The sequence below is a fragment of the Miniopterus schreibersii genome (assembly GCF_964146895.1).
Source record: "Miniopterus schreibersii genome assembly, chromosome: 12".
NCBI classification, from domain to species: domain Eukaryota; kingdom Metazoa; phylum Chordata; class Mammalia; order Chiroptera; family Miniopteridae; genus Miniopterus; species Miniopterus schreibersii.
In genome coordinates, this window is record NC_138112.1 from 67,231,982 (window position 1) to 67,249,374 (window position 17,393).

Sequence of the window (17,393 nt, forward strand, 5' to 3'; positions counted from 1 at the left end):
GACCCAGACAGACAGACGCCCTGCACTCACATCCACGCCTGCGTGTGTATCCGTGTATTTGTATTGAAGCTGACGTGCAGGTATGTGCCTCCCAAGCAGCTCCTGGCGCACACAGCCCCATGCAGACACACTCGTGTACAGGGTACCCACCAAGACAGAGGTTGAGATACACAGGGGCACACTCTTCGACAGCAGCCTGCACGGGGACGAATGAATGCGCCTGCGCCCAAACCCAGCCACACAGACACACGTGGGCTGGAGACATGCAGACAGCTAGTGTGTACACTGTGCACACATGCTCCCAGACACCTCCCACATTCACACACTCTTTGGGGGGTCGTGCTCTTACCGGGGGATCTTTCTACCTCTCTGAGACTCGTCCTGCCCAGGTACTGAGCCCAGAGAGGGCCCACATATAGCCGAGAGTCTGATGACAAGGGTGACCGACTGATTCCTGGTCCTCTGAGGGGCACTTGGACATCTCTCCCTACCTTCCTTGCATTTCCTGAGGCAGCTGCATGCCCAGATGAGGGAGCCTGTGTCCCTCCTCACCACTGTAACTGCTGCACGCCCCGCTCCCCCAACCTTCATTCGCTCTCTGCAGACGGTTGTACAGCTCAGAGGCTCCAGGGCTCCTGCCTAGCAGAGGGTGACACTCCATGGGCAAGGCAGGGGGGACTCCAGTGTGAGGGAGGCAGGGGCAGAGCTCAGAACACCTTGCAGGCAGCCCAGCAGGTCTCCCAAAGCCCTACTGTTTCACCAGGGCCTCAGGCTATCAGGGTGCCCACCCTAGCTCAACCCAGCATTGGTCTATTTTCTGTCTTGGGTTCTTGTGAGTTGTTTGTTTTTTTAAAAAAGGGTCCCTGCCCCAAACAGTTTAACAACCCCTAAATGAACTTTCCCTTCGATCCTTTCCCTAAGTTTCCTCCAACCAGGGAGCTGGGGGGTCAGTCTCTGTGCCCCTCCTGAGTCTCACCCCCTCCCTGTCCTGCCCTCTGCAGAAGCAAGTCCCAGTCTGAGATGAGCCTGGAGGGCTTCTCGGAGGGGCGGCTGCTGTCCCCAGTGGCTGCAGCCTCGGCGGCCCGCCAGGACCCTGTGGAGCTGCTGCTGCTGTCCACCCAGGAGCGGCTGGCGGCGGAGCTGCAGGCTCGGCGGGCGCCACTGGCCACCATGGAGAGCCTCTCGGACACGGAGTCGCTGTACAGCTTTGACTCACGCCGATCCTCGGGCTTCCGCAGCATCCGAGGCTCGCCCAGCCTCCACGCGGTGCTGGAGCGCGACGAGGGCCACCTCTTCTACATCGACCCTGCCATCCCAGAGGAAAACCCGTCCCTGAGCTCCCGCACCGAGCTGCTGGCTGCCGACAGCCTGTCCAAGCACTCACAGGACACCCAGCCCCTAGAGGCGGCCCCAGGCAGCGGGGGCGCCACTCCTGAGAGGCCCCCCAGTGTAGTGGCCAATGAGCAGGAGGAAGAGGGGGGTAGTGGGGCAGCCCCCCGCAGAGAGCTGGCGCTGCACAACGGGCGCCTGGGGGATTCTCCCAGCCCTCAGGTGCTGGAGTTTGCAGAGTTTATTGACAGCCTCTTCAACCTGGACAGCAAGAGCAGTTCCTTCCAGGACCTCTACTGCATGGTGGTGCCTGAGAGCCCCACCAGCGACTACGCAGAGGGCCCCAAGTCCCCCAGCCAGCAAGAGATCCTGCTCCGTGCCCAGTTCGAGCCCAACCTGGTGCCCAAGCCCCCGAGGCGCTTTGCTGGCTCAGCAGACCCCTCCTCAGGCATCTCGCTGTCACCCTCTTTCCCACTCAGCTCCTCGGGGGAACTCATGGACCTGACGCCCACGAGCCTCAGCAGCCAGGAGTGCCTGGCAGTGGACAAGATCCGGACTTCTACCCCCACTGGCCGCGGGGCCAGCCCCACCAAGCAGGGTGACCTGGTCATCTCAGCACGCTAGCACCCAGGAGCTGCCGGGGGAGGCCTGCTCCAGAGCAGGTGGCCCCTCGGGCTCCAGGTGGCTGCCCCCAGGGCCAGGCAGCTTTGAGGAGAGGCCCCAGGGGCCAGTTTAGCCTCAGGCTTGAGGTACTGCTGCTGAGCTGGGGGTCCATATCCCTACCTCAGCTTAGGACCCCCAGAGCCAAGGCAGCTGGTATCTGGGCCCTCCAGATAGTGGAGGGATGGGGAGTGGGGAAGAGCCTGGGGCAGCCTGCCAGCCTGACCACCCCCCAGAGGCATCCTGGCACCCCCTACTCCAGGACAGGCAGTGGGCATACTGACTCCCTTTCACTGCCCTCTGGCTGCTCTCCCAGGGCTGAGAAGAAGAATGGCCCCCTCCCTATACATTCTCATCTGTGGTCTAGGCTGGCCACCCCCCAGATCTGGTGCCTGCTGGCCAGCCCCTGGGGTGACCCCCAGCCAAGGGGGCCCGCAGTGCTGTGTATGTTTACAGAAGCTGCTGGGGTGGGCTCAGGGTGTATCCTGGGCTTGCAAGCCCCCCATCCTCAATCATGTGTTCAGTAGCCCCCCCTCTGAGCAGGGCAGGGGCCTGGAGTGGCCTGGAGGAGGGTGGGGTCAGGATGTCCCTTCTCTGCTTGGTTTCCCTCATGCTTACCTCTCTGTCAGTGGGTCCTGGGCGCCCAGACCTGCCCTACCTGCTCATTACTTCCTGGCTTGTCTTCTACTCCTGGGGATCCTGGTCATTCAAAGGATGGAGGGCACACGTGTGACCACCCCTGGCTGCAGTTAGTGCCCTGGGAGGAAGGAGCACACCCAAATCCCTCTCCCTTTGAGGGCCCCATATAACTCTTTCACATACCTCCCCCCCATGCCTGGGCAGCCCCGGGCCCTGGGATCTGAAACCAAACACACCTCCACTCCCCTCACTCCCCTCCTCACTGGCCTCACCTGGGCTTCCTTCCTTCCTGTCCCTAGTTCGGATGACAGGAAGTGGGGCATTGTGGCACCTGGCTAGAGACTCCCTGTTCACTGTTGGGGGGGAGTGCAGGAGAGTCAGGGGCTCTGGGCTCTCCTGGTTTAGCCTGAGGCCTCCACAGCCCTCACTTGAGGGGTTCCTTCCTGTTGGGTTGGGGAGGCAGTGGGGTGGTGGAGACCAGGCCTTTTCCCAGAGGCTGAGTGCATGCTCGCGTGGGGCGTGTGTGTGCATGTGCATGGGTGTGTGCTGTTCCTGAGGAAGGGGCTGCTGGGGCGCCTACGCCACCCAACCCACCTGCCTGCCATCCCCTCCCCAGCCTGCCAAGAAAATAGCCAGTGATCATGATGTGGTTGGGGACACAGGGCGAGCTCAGTTTTGGACATCACCTGTCCTGCTTGTCTGCTGCTCTGACCCCTGATTTGGAAAACTTGTGTGCCCAGGCGTTGACCACCCACTTATGCCTTCATCTCCTCGGAGGCATGCTCCCCCCCCCCCCCCCCCCCGGCACTGCCCATGGTCTCCCAGTGAGCTAGGCTACCCTGACCAAGGACCCCTATCTCATGATCACTGTATCTGAGCCCTGACCCTGACCCCAACCCCACACATAGCTGGGACTGGCCCAGAACCTGCCCTGGGACCCCTGCCCACCCTGACAGATGGGCACAGAGACTGGAGGGAGCTGGGCCTCCCTCCCTCTGTGACTCTCACTTCTCACCAGGTTCTAGGCCCCTGCCCCTGCTGAGGGCCCCACTGCTGGCATAGCCTGGGCCTAGCACAGAAGCAAGACAAATCAGTGGCTCCTAGAGTGTAAAAAAAGACAAATCATAAATCAGAGTAACGTTCCATCAAGCATCCTGGCCAATAGCAGGGAGAGTTTCGGTCTGGCCTTTTAATTCCTCCTCTGCTAAGGTGGGCCTGAGACCTCTAAGGGGGCATAGTGCCCACCCATGCCCAGGACTGAGCCATCAGGGACAGACTCCCCACCCCAAGGCTGCAGCCACACAGGGTTACAGGCTTGGTGCCGGGGCAGACTTGGACTCAGCCCGGGATGCCCCAGGGTCAGCCCACCCCTAACCTGCCCCACCTGAAGGGTGGGCCTGCTGCGTGTCTCTCCCCTCCTCCCACATCACACTTGGGGGGGGTCTGAGCCACCCCCCTCAGCCCAGCTCGGCTCAGCTTGACCCCCACTCTGTCCCCCAGACCTGCAGCACAAGCTCTCCCAGCTGTTCGCTGGCCCATCCTCGCAGGGGCCTGGGTGACCTCCATATGCAATTGAGAGCGAGCAGCCGGGCCCACGACGCTCATGCACTCTATGTGCCATTCTCCCCTTTTTTTGTACTCAATGTATGAAAGTTCCAAACTAATATTGCTGTAAAAAGGAAAAACAAATTAATATAGCTTATTCTATAAATATATCTGTATATAAAGGTTTCTGTATATTGTATAGAGCTGTGTATAAACTGGATGTAGAAGCACGCTGGCTGCCTTGAGTGACCTCTCTTCCCAGAAGGTGGGGACGGGGGCTTGTTGCTGAGGTCAGTGGCAGAGTGGTGGGAGGGGACACCTGAGCCTGGCCCTCACTGCTGTCAAAGCCCTGATCCAGGACCACCCTTCGGGTGGCTGAGAGACCAGAGGCCCCTGCCTGTGTGAGTTGCATGCCAGGGGATCTGTCTGACCCATTAGGGCCTTGGGAGAGGGAGCTTGTTGGCTCAAAGGGGGTAAGTGCACTGCTCAAGACCAGGCTGGTCTGACAGTGCTCCACCCCCCCCACCCCCACCCCCCAGTGCTGAGAGCTAGGGCAGGGGAGGAAGACTCCACTGAACCCCCCATCCGGGTATGCAGGAGCCACTGGAAGTCTTTTCTGAGGGCTTCCCTTGGAGCATGCAAAATACCTGGCTAGGCCCAGGGGACCCAACCCAACCTGGCTCCAGGACAGTAGGACCTGGGGAGCAGCTGCAGAGACAGGGAGGGTAGGCACCTGGGCCTCCTGCCATCCCCATGTCCAGCCCTCTCCACACAGCAGGTGGCGCTGTTCCTCCAGCCAGTCCGGCCCTGAGGGGGGTCTGGCCCAGGCACTGACCCAGCCAAGCTTTGACCTAACCTTGACCTACTTTTCCCTAAACCCTGCGCCCCACCTGTGAGTCCAGAGTGACTCTACTTGGCGAGGGGCTCGGGACAGGCATGGGTCTGTCTTCACTCAAGGCCTCTCTGAACAGAAGAGGAAAAAGTCTAGATAAGGGACCTGCTCACAGTCACTCAGGTGGTAGGGACAGATCTAGAGCTAGAAGCCAGCCCTCCCAGCCTAGGACTCTGGTGTTTCTTCCACCCTATGGTCTCATTCAGTTTGCAAATTATCCTGTTCAGTTAGTGGAGCAGAAGTAGAAGCAACTGAGGGCCAGAGAGGTTGGGTGGTTTGCCCAAGGTCACACAGCCAGCAGAGAGGCTCTCCTGAGGGGCAATTCTGGGAGAGGCTAGAGGAGTGGCACTCCACCCCCTAGCGCCCACTCTGGATGCTCGTATGGCCCCTCCGTCTCAGCTTGGAGGAAGGTGGGAGAGAGCATAAGGGCCCCAGCCCCAGGCGTCCTCTCTCGCCCTAGCCAAGGGAAGCTGTGCCCCTGGCCTCAATGACTGTCTGGGTTCCCACTCACCACCCTTTGGGCTTCCTAAGTAAGATGGGTGGGTGCCAGGGCTGGAGAGGCCCATGGGAGGCCGGGAGTCCTGTGGTAGGGAGGTCTGGCCAGTTGACTAAGCCCCACCCTCTCCTGGGCTGGCCTCCAGCTGGTTACTCATTAACCCTTAAGCCCCTGCTTCCCTTTCGCCAGGTCTGCCTTCTGTCCTGCTGCCTCCTCCTGGCCCTGCTGCCACTCAGGGGCCAACACTGGACGCTGGGACCTGACCTGAACCGTCGAAAGCACCATTTACTGATCACTTTCCTGGCACTTGACCTACATACACTGTGAGGCAGGAATAATGGGCTGATTTACAAATGAGGGCTGTAAGGACCAGAGGGCAGGCCTTGGAGTGGCTGAGCCAGCCATAGGGGAAGCACATCTGCTGGGCCTGGGCTGAGTTCTCAATCCCTCACCCACTGTGGCTTGGTGGGGAGAGGGTGCAGAGGGGAACTCCTCCCCATGCATGGGCCCCTCAAGGTCCTGGCAATGCAAGGCTCCCTGGGGTTCCCTCACCAGTCCCACCCCCACCCCCGGACTCTGCCCCAGCTGGGTGAGTTGGGAGATGGTAGCCTTAATTCTTGGCTGAGCCCTAAAGTCTGGGATATTTCAGCCACCTCTTTCCCCCAGCCCAGAGATGAAAATCCCTGGGGACAGTTGCTCATGGCCTCATGGAGTCAGGGGAGATGGCAGGGCCTGAACCCCTAACAGGCCAGCTCCCACTGAATTAACAGGAGGCTCCATCCTGTCCTGTCCAACTTCAAGGCTACCCAGAGACAATAATCCAGCCAGAGGAGTTGGAGTGTTGGGAATAAAATAGACGTATCTCTTCCAGACCCCACCCTTTGATGACCAAGACAGGCAAGGCTTAGCTCATGGGGATGGCCCTTGAATGATGGACATTTTGGCACCGCGTGGGATATGACTGAAAAACCTGTGGGTGGGGGAGGCTTATGAAGAAGCTGGTTTTCCAGTGGGCCCTGGGCAACTCCTAAAATAAATTCACTTTAAAAAATCACATGGTGTAGGTGGGTCTACTTTGTCCGCAGGCAAGCCTGACCCGGGTGGGGGAGAGTCAGAGCAGAGAATGACAATTGTCTTAAGGGAGGCTGCAGAGGGAGAGAAACCTCTGGGGTGTATCAGCTGGGAAAGAACAGGCGCCTCAGTGTGGCCCTCTCCCCCCTCTCGGCCCTGCCCCTGCAGGGGGGGCACGCACAGCTGGGGCCTCCAGCAAAATCCCATTCTATATATCTAAGAGCAACAGCTTGAGGCCCCCGGGGACAAAACCTCATTGTGAGGCACCCGCTAGCCGGGCCCCCCTTCCCCCAGCGCCAGAACTGTCATGGCATTGACCCCCCTCGGTGGGCCGGCCACCATGGGCCTGCTGACTGGGCCACATCTGGGGCTCAGGCACTGGTCGTCCCTCCCCCATGGCTGGTCACTGAGGAGGGGGAGGGCTGTCTGGGTGGGAGCAGCTTTGAAGGCTCTCACCCCAGCCCCACTGGGCAGCCCAGCTTGTCCCCACTCTCCTCCTCTCAGGGGCCACTGGCTGGCAGAGCTGAGAGCTCCAGGCTGGCTAGGCTGGTGTCTTGATCTGCCTGCAGGTCCTCCCACTCCTCTGGGCCACGGTTCCTGTTTTGCTATGTGTCAAACAGCAAAAGTGTGATAGGTTTTTTGGGTTCTGACTTGCAGGGTCCTGAGAGGCTGCGAGTTGAGCCATCCATAGTGAGATGACTCGCTGGCTCTGGGATTCCAGAATTCTCTGCTTCCAAGATCTCAGGTCTAGGAGTTCACAGTTTGAAAATGCCGTCATCCATTCATTCAACACATATTTATTGAGTACCTACTATGTGTCCGGTAATGTACTTGGTGCAGAAGCTACAGCAGCGATCAAGCCAGAAAAATCTCTTACCCTCACAGGGCTTCCATTCTAGAGCGAGCACAATAATAAAACACTAAATAAAAATCTTTTACAGCAAGAGAGAGAGGCCTAGGTAGGGGCAACTGCTCTAGGTAGGACGTCAGAGAGGTGGTGTGTGAGCTGAGACCCAGCCACTGAGAAGGAACCAGGCATGTGGGGACGAGCACTGTGGCCAGATGGATCAGCATGTGCCTAGCCAGTCAGCATGTTTTGAATGTTGGCAAGGAGGCCTTGGTCGCTGTGACATAGCAAGCAATGGAGAGAAAAGTAGGAGCCGAGGTCAGTGGCCCAGACAGGGACAGATCATATGAGGCCTTGGGAACCAGGGCAAGAGGTTTATATACTGTTTTGTGTGTGTGTGTGTGTGTGTGTGTGTGTGTGTTTTTAAATATGGAACACTTCAAGAATTTGAGTGTCATCCTTCCACAGGGGACATGCTAACCTTGTCTGCATGGTTCCAATTTTAGTATATGTGCTGCCGAAGCGAGCACTGGATGCTGTTTTGAGTGCAAAGGGAAACCACAGGTTTTAGCAAAAGAATGGCATGATCTGATTTACGGTTTTAAAAAAGTGATTTGGGAGGGTTGTCGGGATCGGTGAGGAGGGATGCTGTGCAGAGGGCAGGACCGAGATGAGGAGGCGCTCAGGGCGGAGGCAAAGGGATGAGAGAGGTGGGTTTATAGGACTCACCTGGAGGTAAAACCCTCGGGCCTCATCCTGCGGCACAGGGCAGTGCTGACAGAGCAGCTCCCCAGGTCAGCCAGCGCCTGGCTCTCAGTGCCGCCTTTGACCCTCGCCGCCTCGAAGCCCTTAGACCTGTGCTGTCCAATGCTGCAGCCGCAGGCGACTATTTAAATCTGACCCAATTACAATTAAATAAAATCGAGAAGTCGGTTCCTCAGTTATTCAAATGGCCACATTTAAAGTGCTCGGTAGGCACATGTGGCTAGTGGCTACCGTATGGGACAACACAGGCGACATTTCCACCATCCCAGGAAATTACACCCCACAGCACTTCCACGCATAGCACATACTGTCACTGGGCCTCAGTTTCCCCGTCTCTAAAATGCACCTAATAGTGTCCCCTTGGTAGGGTACCTGTGAGACTAAATGCGATAACCCCTGCAGGCCGGCACTTAACAAGTGTTCATTAAATGCTGGCTGCTATTACTACTGCTGGGGTGGGGTGGGTGAGGAGAGGAAATGGGGGATGTCTCTGAGGTTTGGTTCTAAAACTCTAAGATTCAGAATCCTGCGGTCTTCCCCTGCCCCAGGGGCCAGGGAGTGGCCGCTGACCCCAGCCCCAGCCCCGGCGACCCGTACGCCCTTCCATCCCCGCACGACACCGGGTCCCCCGCTACCCGCGACCCGGGAAGGACCCCTAGCCAGCGCCTCCGGGGGCCGCGCGCCCCGCCCGCGTGGGGCTGCGGCGCGGGCCGGCCGGCAGGGGGCGCGGGGCGCCGGGCGCGGCGGGCGGGGCGCGGGGCGGGAGGGGCGGGGCGGGGCGCGCGGGGCGAGCGCGGCGGCGGGCTGGTGGGACCGCGGCGGGAGCCGAGCCGGGACTGTCGCGCGGGCCGCGCCGGCGATGCCGCGCGCCGGGGCCGGCTGGTAGCGCGCGCCGGGCGGGTCGGACATGGAGGTGGTGGACGAGACGGAGGCGCTGCAGCGCTTCTTCGAAGGTGAGGGACCGCGGGCCGGCGGGGCGACCGGCCCCGCGCTGGGAATCCCCCTCCGACCTCCCCGAGGGCTGGGACCCCCAACCGCCCTTTCACCACGCTGGGAACCCCCAGGACGCCTCCTGCAGGCTGGGGCCCGCTTTCAGGCTGGCACCGGACTTCTGGGCTGGCTCCCAGGGCTGGGAGTCCCCGGAGGTCACTGCCCACCTCCGCTGAAGTTGGGTTCCCGGCTCCCAGTCACCAGCCGGGGGCTTCTTTGGAGTTGTGTCCCTTCCATGCTCGGTCCTCCTTCATGCCTTCCAGGACCTGCAGCACCCCCAACCCCCCCCCCCCCGCAAATTCTGGCATCTCCCACCCCTAGCGCACTTATCCCTTCCAGAGTCTGGGGGCCCTCTACTGTGCTTCTCTGGAACCCCACCCAGGCCTGGACCCCCAGCACACTTGCTGGAATCTTCCATGCCTCTTAGGCTGGCACCCCACTCCCAGCGTTCCCCCCAGAGGCTTGGACCACCACCTAGAGACCCAGGCCCCTGGTGTGCTTTTTTGGCGCCCTCCCCCCCAAGCCTGACACCTAGGAGCTGGGACCTCCCCACTGTGCTTCCTTGAGACTGGGACCCCCTTGAAGACTGTCACCCACTTTCTGCAAGGATGCTCCCTCCCCCAAGGTTGTAATTCCCGTTGAAGCAGCTACCCCTCCCCTAATTGGGGCTGGGAACCCTTCCCCAGCACTCCTCAGTGGACTGTACCCCTCCACCCCCACTCCCTACCCGGAATGCTCTCCTTGGCCTGGGACCTCCTTGAAGTTGGTGTTCCTACTGCCAGCCACTTCCACATGGAGACCCTCCCAAAGCTGTGAGCTGCATCCTGCCAGCCTCCCGAGGGTTCTGTGCCCACACCTGTCCCTGGAGCTTTGCCTCTTCTGGTTGTGCTCCCCACCCCAAGAGTGACCTCGCCCCCTCACCTTGACCCTGTAAGGGCCCTCCCCAGGGCTGGGATCTACACACACCTTCCAATATTTTCTTCTATCCCCCCACCCCCCAACGCAATGGTTTTAGAGTTCTCCAACATCTGACCCACTCCCCTTTCAGTTCCCAGAGTAGCCTCTGCCCCTCCTCCAGGGCTCTACACTCCTCCTGGGTGCTAGGTTCAAGAGGGATGGGACAGAGTGTGGGAGGGGGAGGCAGAGGTGCAGGCTGACATGTCCCAGCCTCCACCGCTTCTCAGACCTCACTGGAGCATCTTGCCAGACCCTCTGGCTTCTTTTGTGCCCCTCTCTACCCACCTGGGGAGCCCAGCCTCTGCCCTATCTTCTCCCCAGTCCCTAAGCCTACACCCTGCTCCTCAGTGTATTCAGAACCCAGAACTCAGTGATCCAGAAACTTCCAGTGGTGCGAACCTGCCCCTGGGGGGCTGGGGTGACCCAGGGGGCACTGTGTTGGGGCTATTGGGCCACAGGACCTGGAATCAGGACCTCCATTTCAAGCCCAGTACCCGGATCCCAGGTCTCATGAGGGAGAGAAGGCCCTTCTTTGCCTCAGTTTCTCCCTCTCTGTGACTTAGAGGCGGGAGCCTCTGTACCTCCTGCTTGCCAAGCAGTCCGCCCTGCTAATCCCCAACCCCAGGCCTCCCAATGCTAGGATTCTGGGCGCCCCAACATACCTAGACCCAAGAAATCAGGTTTGAACAGAATTAAATGAGGTGATAGTCCTGGCAGCCCATCAGTCCCGGGGGTTCTCGCTTTCCCCAGACACTGTTTGCCCTTTAGGTGCCTTCGAGGGGCTTCATGGGAGCGAGGGGCCCCTGGAGAGGCAGGAAGAGGAGACTAGTCCTGGCTTGTAGGGTACTTTTTTTGGGGTGCCCTGAGCCTGCTAGAACCCATGAGCCAGGCCCCCTTGATTCCTGCAGATATTCCCAAGCCTCCTCTCCCAGAACCCTGGGCCCTGGCACAGGGATGGGCCTGGCTGGCCCTGGCTCCCTGTCTCCTGAGCCAAACTTTCCCTCCTGGCTTTGGGTGGGGGGTGGAGGCTGACGCCACAACTCAGCCATGCGGCTGGCCTGGCGGGGAGGCTGTGCTGCTCCCTCCAGAGAGATAAGAGGAGACTCAAGAATGTCTGTGGGGAGCAGGGGGTGGTGTGGGGCTGCCCGCTGAGGAGGGCCTGCAGGGAGCCAGGGGCTGGAGTAGTGTTCCCAGAGCCCAAAATGGGGGAAGGTGGGGTGGGCGCTGAGGGCAGGGGTCTCCAGGGCCACGTGGGAGGGGACAGCCTGGCAGGGACTCAGGTGGGCAGTGGTGTATGGACTCAGCGGGGGTGTTAGGGAGCTCCGGGAAGTGCAGAGGCCTGGGTGTGCTCTTGAGTGTACGTACAAAAGTGCAGGGGTGGGAGGCTGTGCATTTGTGCGTGTGGATGGGCCAAGCTGTGCTCGCCCAACGTGGTGGGCCAAAGGCTAAGGTGCTTTGGGCCTCGGGTGGGAGTCTGGGACAGGGCGGCCCCCTCGAGGCTGGTACAACTGGGCCCCCGTGACTGCCCTGCTAATCCCCTGGAGGGAGGCTACAGTTGCCCAGCTCGGCGGGCACAGGGCCTGCAGAGAGGGGACCCTCGGGGCAGGATGCACTGGCTCCCAGCAGGTGACAGGGTTGCAGTGGCAGGTGTACTCCTCATCACATGGACCGACTGGGGCCTTGAACTCCCAGAGCCTGGTCAGGGACAAGGGCAAGGCAGTGCCGGAGGATACCAACAGGACCTTAGAGGTTCTGGTGAAGGCTCGGCCACCGAGAGCTGTGTGACCCTGTGCAGAGCTCTCACCCTCTCTCGGCCCCTTTCCTTACCTACAAGATGAGGGGGGGCCTAGAAGGCCTTGATGATACCTTCAGCTCTGATGAGCCTCATCTCAGCCCGGAAAGGAGCATGGAAGGGGGAGGCTGCTGGCCCCTCATTTCGGGCACGTGGGGCTTGAGTGAGCAGCCAGTGTCACCCGAAAGCAGATGGTTGTGGAGAAAGCCTTAGAAACTGAGGGGACCTGTGCTTCCAGCAGGTACTGAAAAGGGCACTGAAGTTGGGGGACCTTCACACAGCCTCTAGAGCCCCATCAGGGCTGGAGGTGGGAGGCTGGGTTTTCACTCTTTCCAGATCTGATGGGTGGCTTGGGCTGGTAACTTCTCTCCTCTGGCCTCATGTCCCCTCTGTGGTGGGCAGGTGGGTTGGACCAGAGATGGAACTTCCCATGGGATTCTTTTTAGCCACCAAACAAAGACAAACTCTTTTGTCTTTGGTCTCTGGATAAGATATATACACTGGAGACAGGGCCTGCCCCCCCCCCCCGGTCCCCTAGAGCACCAGGATCCTGGTTTGAAAGCCACCCTCCACCCAGCTCTGGGATGGGGCCTAACACTGCCCCCCTTTCCCAGGGGCCAAGACCGGGGCTCCAAGTGAAGGGAGTTAGCCAGTGTTAGAGCTGACACCAGCCCCTGCTGTCTCCCCTGGGTGGCCTTCCTATGGGGACCAGCGTCTCTGCTCCAGAGGGCAGGAGGACCTGATGACTGTTGGAGAGGACACCCATGCTGGACGGGAGGCTGGGGCTGAACCGGAGTGTGTGATGGGTGGCACTGTGCCCCATGTCAGCCTCACGGTCTGACCCAGGGAGCAGGTGGAGAGGGGAGGCGGCCAGACCCCTGACTATTAAGGAAATGAAATGAGGTGCCTCCTAGGTCTACGCAGAGCCCCTGGGAGGACTCCTGTCCCAGCCCCACCTCACAAGGTCCTGAGTCCAGCTGGAGGGGAAATGGCGGGGGGGTGAGGGGGTGGTCTGACTCATCCCCTTTTCTCCAACACCCCGGGCCACACAGGGGGTAAGGGGCCAGGAAATGTTCTCAGGGTCAGTGGAGGCAACAACAGCTATGTGAACAGAGGAGGGGGGCCACCCCAGGAAGCCAGCTCTCTGGGAGGGCCTACGGTCTGTCCAGGGGAGAGGGGCAGGCTCTTTCCCACCTGCTGGCCTCAGGGCCTTTCCTGAGTCTGGGGCCTGGGCAGAGGGCCCCCTGGGGTCTTAGGCAGCGCCAAGCAGGCTGTTCGGAGAAAGACAGGCCGCTCTGGGCAGAATGGCCTCTCCCTGGGCACCTGGCCCTCACTCCCTGACTCCCAAGGGCTTCCAGGACTTGGGGGGCCCTGGAAGCAGAGGCTGCTGGGTAACAGTCCAGCAGGGCCCCTGATTGGCTGCTGCCCTTGGACTTTGCCCTCCTGATAAGGGCTGGGAGCAGAAATCATTAACTGAATCACTAATGGGGTGGCCACGCCCCAGCCGGCCGCCTGCCCTTCCTTTCCACCCGCTTCCTCTTTACTGCCCTTCCCCTGGGCCTCAGTTTCCCTCCCAGCCTGAATGTGTATATGGGGGGCCTCCTCTCCCACCTCAAAGTCTCCAGCCCCTGCCCCCCTGTGCAGGTAGCCCCTGGGTTGGGGGCAGGGGTCGGATGATGTAAGGGTCCCGGGCACTTGCTGGGTGTGCTGCGGAGTCTGCTCCCAGCTCTGCTGCTCACCACGCTCCTCTGGGCGTATCTCCGCACCTCTTTGTGCCTCCATTTCTCCTCTGTAAAATGGGAATATAATTGTGTCACAGTGCCTACCGCTCAGCGTTTCTCGGGGATTAGGCGAGCGAGGGCCTGTGAGGGGCTAGGACAGTGCCTGGCAGAGTAATGCTCCGCAGATGTCAGGCTGGATTGCAGTGCGGCCCCACAGCGCGGGCTCTTGGTGGGCATTGTGTCCTCACTTTGAGGATTTATTGGTCCACAGGATAGGTTGGTGCCCCCAAGTTTGACCTGGAGCCTTTGGCTGGCGCTGTGTGCCTTGGGAAAGCCCCTCACCCTCTCTGGGCTACTTATTCAAATAATAAGGGGAGACTCTCAGCCTTGTTGAGCATGCTCCCTGACAGGTCTGGCCCTGCCTGGTCCTGGTTCCTGGTGACTCCATCAAGGCCCACCCGACCCTCCACCTCAGAGATTTGGAAGTTGGGGTGGGCAGGTGGGCAAGGGGAAGGGGGCTTGGCTGTCCTTTGTCTTTACCTGCCACACTCAGGCCTGAGGTTTTTGCATATGTTGTCTCCCAGGAGACCTGGAGATCAGTGGAGGTACTGGTGCTGTCCCCTCATTTCTGAGATGGGGTGCTGAGGCAGGAGAGGAAGGTGATGTGTCAGGCTCACTCAGGGTGGCCACAGCAGAGCTGGGACAGGATCCTGGGTCTTCTGAACTGCAGCTGCTCACAGTTGGGTGGCAGCCTGGAGTGAGGCAGAAAGGGGGCCTCTCTTTTTTGCGTGCCGAGGGTCCTGGTCACCGCTGATGACTGTGCTGGGTGACTTCCATTCAGCCCCTTACCCTCTGTGCCTCAGAACCCTCACTCAGATGGTCAAGGTTGTGTGATATAAGCAGTGAGACCCCAAGAGTGCCAAGGCCTGGAGTAGGAAGGGAAGGAAGGACAAAACCCTGGGTTGGGGCAGTGGGGTCCGGAGCCGGGGGGCTCCAAGACATCCTGTTCTCCCCCTGCCTCCAGGCCATATCAGTGGAATAGTTCACCCACCACTTGCCCTAGATCCCTCCAGCCCCTGTAATGCATAACCACAGCCTCCATCTCTCTGTGGAGTTCGAGGACCCTCCCTCCCTCAGTGGCCTTCCCTCGCCCCCCTCTTCATCTCTCAATCCCTTGTGCTCTCTTCTTCCTCTGCGGTTCTCCCTCCTGGGGTCTGGGGCCTGGAGCCTGGTGTGGGGTGAGGGCCATCCCCATCCCCTTTCCTGGTAGCTTGCGGCCTTTATCAGAGCCCTTGGGGATCTTGACACGGAGTTTTCTCAGATCTGGCTCCAGCTAGAGCTGATGGGGAGGTGCGTTGGCCTGGGCCTGCCTTTGGGTCAGTGAGCATTTGTGTGCATGAGTGTACAAGTCTGTGCCATGTGCTGAGATGTGAGTATGCACAAGCATGCTCGTGCTTCAGGGCCTTTGCACTGGCTCCCCACCACCTGGACTGCTCTTCCCAGATATCCTTGTGGCTCACCTTCTTTATGTCTTTGCTCAGTGAGGCCTGCCCTGACCATCCTGCTTAGAATCACAGTTTCTCCCTGCTCTTCCTGCACCCCAACCCCCTCTCCCTGCTTTGTTTTCTCCATAGCATCTGTCACCTTCTAAAATGCTATAGATTTTACTGATTTATCTTGTCATCTGACTCTGCCTCTAGAATGTCAGCTCCATGTGGGCAGGTTTTGTTTATTTTGTTTACTGCTATATCACCAGAGCCTAGCATTGTCCCTGACACATAGTAGATGCTCAATAAATAATTGTTTAAATGAATGAGCACGTATGGTGATATGTGTACATGTGTGTGTCAGTGTGGGAGGGGTGTGCCACCATGTATATGTGTGTGTTCATATGTGCATACTCATGTACTTACCAGTGGATACATGCCTGGGAGTACACCCTGTGTACACACATAAGTGTGGGACATGCTGGTGTGTGAACACAGGTGGGCATGGGTAACCCTAGAGGACCTGCCCTTACCCCATGCTGCAGGGTCTCTATCCCACCTTTGTGAGGAAGGACCTTCCCCGGGCCTGCCTACCCTGGTCCCTGTGGGAGAGGGCTGGGGGGCATCAGGTGGGAGCTAACTCAGCACTGTGGAGACAGGGCTGGGATCCCCAGAGCAAAGCAAAGGTCCCTGGGGACTAATGTGGGTTCCCTAAGAACAGGTGGTAGCTGCCGGGCTCAGTTCTGTTGGACCTGGCTTGAGAGCATCTTGGGACAGGGTGGCAGAGGGTGGCAACTATGTGGGGCCTGGAGGGGAACGTAGCTATAGCCTAGGGGTAGCCAAAGATTCCAGGTTCCCTGGAGGAGGTGGGTCTCTGCAGGCAGAATGCAGGAATCTTCTGTATTTTTAGCAAAAAGTTGGGAGGGAACAAAGACAACTGTGGCTCAGATTTAAGGACCAGATGACTGACTCAAGAGCCGTGTCCTTGTCAGTCAGCCCGAGGGTAATGGGATTTGTTGCAGAGATGCAAGGGGTAGCTTACAAAGTCAGGGGTCTGACCTGAAGGCATTTTAAGTGAGAAGACTCTGGTCACAAGTTGAAGCCTGAAACAGAGACAGCTAGCAGTTATCCTATTAATCATAGATCACATTAATAGAGATAGAAAGTCCAAACTAAAGGAAGTGAGAGCCCACTGTGCCCTGTCCTAGTGTGAACTAGTCTGGGACATGTTGATGGGCTCAGTCCATACTGGGAGACAAGCCACAGCGCGAGGGCTCTCTGTGACGGGTGACTGAGGAGGGGTTGCTGCAGCAGGCAGGCCGTCGCAGAGGGCTGACCCTTGGGGGTGGCTGGAGCCCAGGCCTGGGCGCTGGACTGTGTTGTGCATGTGCCAGCATAACAGCATGGCACTGGCCATGCCTCAGAGGGGCTCAGGAGAAGGCGCAAGGCCCCTCAGGGTCCCTGGAGCCAGTGTGCCGTAAGGTAGAGAGGAATGGGGGACAGTGGGACAGCTGGGCAGGAAAGGAGGTGTGGGTCCCAAGAGAGATGGAAACAGAGCAGTTCATGTTGATTGAGGAGTGGCCTCCAGGGGGTGAGGCGCTGTCCCACCGTCTCACTGAAGATGCTGTGATCCCTGCTCCACTGACAGAGAAGGAAGCCAGGCCCAGGGGGGACAGGTCACTTGCTGAGGGTCACACAGCTCTGAAGGGGGTGTGGCGTGGGTGCCACATTAGCAGCCAGGCCTCTTTGACCCTAGGGGTACCTTAGGGCATCATGGGGGTGCTAAGGTGGGCAGTCCCCTGACCACTACTGCCCTGGCCCCCTGCCACTGCTTGGAGCCAGGATGCCCCTCAGGTTCCAATACCAGGGGTGGACACTCAGCACAGCAGGGGCACAGGCTTGGGCCTCGTGTCCTGTTGTCCCCAGGTTCAGATGAGCTAGGCCTGACCAGCATCCTCAGACCCTGGTCTGCCCTGCCCACAGCCACGTGGCTGACGGGATTTCCGCCATGTTTGGGGCATGAATTGACAAGTGCCCCATTGACGGGCAGGGGGGAGGGTGTGGGCAGGGCACAAGCCACCCACTGTGCCGGGTCCCCACCCTCCCCCGTCCCCCAGGACAATGGCCGAGACTCAGCCAGTGGCCACAGCTGGTGGGGAGGGGATGGGCATGAGCACGAGGAGGGGAGGAGGGAGGGGTTCA

General features: G+C 59.6%; 2 protein-coding genes across 14 annotated transcripts in view; both read left to right on the plus strand.

The window, feature by feature from the left end:
- The window catches only part of DAGLA (diacylglycerol lipase alpha), a 59,474-nt gene extending 55,070 nt beyond the window's left edge, over positions 1-4,404 (plus strand). For all 4 annotated transcript variants that reach the window (XM_081153058.1, XM_081153061.1, XM_081153060.1 and 1 more), the window contains one exon: positions 1,002-4,404. In XM_081153058.1, coding sequence (XP_081009184.1) covers positions 1,002-1,953 — 952 coding nt within the window. In that variant the 3' untranslated portion in view covers positions 1,954-4,404. The remainder of the gene's footprint in view (positions 1-1,001) is intronic.
- A 4,638-nt stretch (positions 4,405-9,042) lies between these two features.
- MYRF (myelin regulatory factor) overlaps positions 9,043-17,393 on the plus strand; it is a 33,680-nt gene continuing 25,329 nt past the window's right edge. For all 10 annotated transcript variants that reach the window (XR_014000082.1, XM_081155596.1, XM_081155601.1 and 7 more), the window contains exon 1: positions 9,043-9,197. Coding sequence is in view for 9 of the 10 variants with exons in the window: in XM_081155596.1 (XP_081011722.1) it covers positions 9,152-9,197 (46 nt within the window). In the remaining variant the exon portion in view is untranslated. The remainder of the gene's footprint in view (positions 9,198-17,393) is intronic.